General features: G+C 41.4%; 1 protein-coding gene across 1 annotated transcript; it reads right to left on the minus strand.

Annotated features, from left to right (window-relative positions):
• Positions 1 to 351: 351 nt before the first annotated feature.
• On the minus strand, positions 352 to 2,551 carry LOC114086311 (oocyte-specific histone RNA stem-loop-binding protein 2-like). The gene is made up of 5 exons (XM_027927539.2): positions 2,476 to 2,551; positions 2,266 to 2,370; positions 1,507 to 1,659; positions 1,252 to 1,363; positions 352 to 414 (listed from the first exon to the last, which is right to left on the minus strand). The coding sequence occupies exons 1-5, from the start codon at positions 2,514 to 2,516 to the stop codon at positions 352 to 354; spliced, it is 474 nt and encodes a 157-aa protein (XP_027783340.2). The 5' UTR covers positions 2,517 to 2,551.
• Between the last annotated feature and the right edge of the window lie 1,908 nt (positions 2,552 to 4,459).

Genomic DNA, 4,459 nt, shown 5'->3' on the forward strand with positions numbered 1-4,459 from the left:
CAGCCAAAGTTTGTGTCCTTTTTAAAGGGACTGAATGTAGACGAAAGTAGGTGAGAGACTGGGTTTTTAGCTTTTCTGTAAATTTGAAAATTTGAATGTCAGCATCAGTGAGATAAGCCAAAAAAAAAAAGGGGGGGGGAGAGTTTTTAATGCCTTCATGTTGTGATCTCTTTGTAGGACAGAGTTTTAGATTTTTTAATTGGTTAAAAAGTAGTAATGTAAATAACTTCACTATTAACATTTAACAGCAAGCCCCCTGAAGGACATCTGTTTTTTTCTAAACATTTTGTGCCATACTCAAGTCTGGAACAAGTAAATAGCTGTGATCCTGTGATTGGCTAGAAAGCAGAATCATTCTTGGGGATCTTCAACATTGAGCTTGGGAGGGGAGGACAGAGAAACCAAGTCTGCAAACTGCAAAAGTAGAGGAAAAGTGAGGTATTAGTTAAGAAAATGGGAGTAGATAGATTTTTTTTTCCACTGCATATCATTTCTCCTTGGCAAAGAGAAAGAGCAGAGGCAGGAGCCATAATGTAGGAATATATATTTACCTATAATTACCCATATTATGTGCTAGGCACTGTGCTACACACTTTAAATAAATATGCATTCACATTTTTTCTTACAATCACTAAATGAAAAAAAAATCTTATTTTGGGGCTGGGGTTGTAGCTTAGTGGTAGAGCACTTGCCTAACATGAGTGAGACACTGGATTCAATCCTCAGCACCACATAAAAATAAGTAAATAAAATTTAAAAATCTCATTTTGGTAAATGAAACCTCCTGAGGGGTTTACTGCCCATGTGGTAGGTAAAGGTTGTAACCAAAAGCCTGAGACTGTAGTCCTTGTTCTTCATTACTAGATTGTTCCCCTTTTTATTATGAACCATGTTTACTAAACTTGAATAGTTGAGTAAAAGAAGTTGGCATTACTATTTGTAAAACATTGGAAAAAACAGAAAACACACACATCACTGCAAGTTAGTTTTCAGGCCTCATTTCAAAGGAAGGTTACATCCTCTTGCATCAAGAATAAAATAGCCTTCCAGTGCAGCCTAATACTCCTGTCCATAATTAAATCTATTTATGCCACTTTTAGTTCTCTAGTTTTTTCACTCATGTTCTGCTATTTTTTTCCTGCTTCACTTCCTTTATTTGTCCTTGGGCCACTTCTTCAAACCCCATCTGACATCATGGGTCAAACCCCCATCTTTGACCCCACTCCTTTCACTTTTGGTATAGGATACTACCTGGGCCCCTTTCTTGCATCCATCTGGATTCTCCAAGGGTTGGACCCAGTCACCCAGAAGGTTATCCAAAGGGGTAGAATCCATCAGCTCTAAGGGGCTCTGCATTCCCTGCCTATGGAGGAAGCAGAGTAAGAAATCATACATCATTGCAGACCACTCTCCCTTTCTACCCAGTAGAATCTAACCCTTTTCAAAGTCAGGAGAAGTAAGGTGTGGCCCTCCACTCATAGAAAGAACCAGTAATAGTGAACATACCCCTGAGCCCCCCTGCCCTGTAGAGGCTGGCTGGGGGGGTCCCAGGTATGTAGGGCTCTTCTCCATTGCCTGATCTGGGCATCCCAGGAACGACGGCTGTATCTCCTGTTCTTGTCTGGTGTTTGAGGGTGAAGCCCTGGCTGTCTCTGTGCCCTGGCAACAATAAATATGGATCAGATGGAAGTCAAAGTGAAAGGACACAGCTCCCTGCTTATTACAACAAATCAGGAGTCTAGATAGAGAATTACCAGGATAGATGTAGAAGCAATACCCTCAATCCAACAAAAAAGTAAATCTTCAAATCAGAATAAGCACCAAACTTCACACCTCCCTAATATTCTCCTAAAATGGTAAATTACATATAACTTCCTCTGAAGTTAACATACAAGACAATATATGACATATCTTTAAAATAATATACCTCCTCTGTTTTCACATTTTTTGGTATGCATACATATAAACATAATTTGTCAAGTATGTTTCAATTAGCCAACTTGGCTGGAGGCATGGGGTGTTGGTCAAAATTTTAGGGAGGAAAACAACCTCATTAGGAAACATGGATAAAGCTGTAGAAGCCCTTATAGGCGAAGTACAACATTTTCTATTTGAGAAAAATCTCAGAAACCTATTTTGGGAATGTATTTCAGGAGAATTAATAATACCGCAACATTGTCAGAGCACTCAGATTCTCTCATCTCTCTATCACCTGACATTGAACCATTGGTTGATACTCTTGTGACCACCCACAACTATACTCACTTGGGGACCTGCTGTAGAAAGCACCGGTAACCAGGTGTGCACTTGCCATAATCTATCTGCTTTTGCCTCCTCTGCAAGACAACTTCATCTGTCTCTACTTCCCACCTGCAGGAAAGCATACAGTGACCCACAAAGTGTGATTATAGTCATTAAGACAGAAATCAATGTATTCCACACTCCCTTAATCCCCAGCCTGATTTTCAAGCTTACCTGGCATGACAAGGCTCTGTGCTGACTGCCACACTTACCATCTCTATTCTAGAGAACAGAGACTCTTCACACACCTCTTTTCTGGTGAAGCAATTTCTACAGATGAAAAGGGATCCGGATAAAAACCAGCTGACTAGTTTGCACCTCTCAGCCACTATTAACACTAAGATCCTGACATCAGGTGAAGTTTATATATTTTTTTCTTTGATAGTGGGGATTTAACCCAGGGGTCTTTACCTCTGAGCGAGCCTTCCTTCCTTCCTTCCTTCCTTCCAACTGGGGATCAAACCCAGGGCTTTGCAAATGCAAGGCAGACACTTTGCCACTAAGCTATATCCCAGCCCTTTTTAATATTTAAAGATTTTTTTTAGTTGTTGATGGACCTTTATTTTATTTATTTATATATGGTGCTGAGAATTGAACCCAGTGCCTCACACATGTCAGGCAAGCTCACTACTGCTCAGCCCCAGCCCCTACATTTGTTTTTTGAGACAGGTTTTTTTAAAGTTGTTGAGGCTGGTCTAAGAACTTGCCATTTTCCTGCCTTAGCATGCTGAATTGCTGGGATTACAGGTATACGCCGTCACTCCTGGCTAAAGTTTGTATTTCTGACTTTTTTTTTTTTTCCCTCAAAGTGTGGTCTGCTAACCATCTGCATGGGTGGCACCTAGTGGCTTTGATAATTCCTGGGCCCCACTCTATACCTATTGAATCTTCATTTTAGGGGTCTACATTTTAAAGAGTTTTAAACAATTTTTAATTATGAAAAATTTCAAATATACACTGAAGTAAAAAGTATAACACAATGCCTTGCTACTCAAAATATGGTCCTGGGACCAGAGACATCAACATCAGCTGGGAACTTGTTAGAAGTGCAGAACCTTGGGCTAAAATCCAGATCCACTGAATCAGAATCTGCATCTTAAGAGTATCCCCAGGTGATTAGTATACACATTAAATATTAAGAAGCACTGAAATAATGGACATCTCCACCCACACCATCGTCCAACATTCCTGACCAATTTTGTCTCATCAATACCTACCCCAACCCTAACAGGATTGTTTAAATGTAAATCCCTAATATTACGAATTTCCAGAGCTGGGGAGTGGAGCTCACTGATACAGGGCTCTCCTAAGCGTACTCTAGGTTCAATTCTTGCCACCGCAAAATAAATAAGTAAGCTATTTTTTCAAAATATTACCTTGTCAATATTTAAATTTTCATAAACTGACAAAATTTAAGGTCCTTTGGGCTGTGGTAAGAATTAAAGGAGATGATTCAATTTCTTTCTCTAAAAAGGATTTTCTGTCTACCCACCTAGTATCTCTGAGATACTATGCACTAAAGTCGGATAACAAGGAAAGCTCTCTCGGAAAGAACCAATGCCGCTCAACATAAACACACCTGTCACGCCCCAACATCCGCCGCCCTGGCGGCAAATGTTCCATCTTCAGCGGAAGGCTAGTAAAACCAAGGAGGAACGATACAAGAAAGAAGCAAGGAAAAATAAACACTTCCACTCAAATTAATCTTTCCTAGTATTAGCTAAAGCGAAAGGTCATTGCTAGCGAGCCGCAATTTAAATCTCCCGGGGTTGGCGGGGTCTAGGGAATAGTGAGTACGGGGAAGGTGTGGCGATTGGCCAGAGGTAGAGCCAATGGTGCGCTGAGTTCCTAGCAAGGCAAAGCTTACTTAGCAGCTTTGCGAACGCTGGTGGGCCAATTGCTTTCTTGCTATGGCTCTGGGGCGGGACAAATATCGCCCCTTCCAGAGAAAGCTCACGCCTCCGGGTGATGGATGAGCAAAACTATTGGCTGTGATGGAAAGGGTGGAGTCTTGAAGGCGCGCGAAGATTGGCTGACGCAACTTACAGACGGGCCGGGATAGGTTGCTGGGTGGGCGGAAGATTTGAATGATCCAGCCTGTGGCTGTTGGTATTTACTCGAGCTAAACCTCCCCCTGCTGCGGAGAGAAGTTGCTAGA

The sequence above is a fragment of the Marmota flaviventris genome, chromosome 5, assembly GCF_047511675.1.
Source record: "Marmota flaviventris isolate mMarFla1 chromosome 5, mMarFla1.hap1, whole genome shotgun sequence".
In the NCBI taxonomy this organism is placed as follows: Eukaryota; Metazoa; Chordata; class Mammalia; order Rodentia; family Sciuridae; genus Marmota; species Marmota flaviventris.

Excerpts from the sequence above, each read along its gene's own strand:
- LOC114086311 (XM_027927539.2), bottom strand. The coding sequence starts at position 2,516 with ATGGTAAGTGTGGCAGTCAGCACAGAGCCTTGTCATGCCAG. Across the intron at positions 1,660-2,265 it reads TTTCTACAGCAGGTCCCCAA|GGCACAGAGACAGCCAGGGC; the intron begins GTGAGTATAGTT and ends TATTGTTGCCAG. Across the intron at positions 415-1,251 it reads GATGCAAGAAAGGGGCCCAG|TTTGCAGACTTGGTTTCTCT; the intron begins GTAGTATCCTAT and ends CTACTTTTGCAG.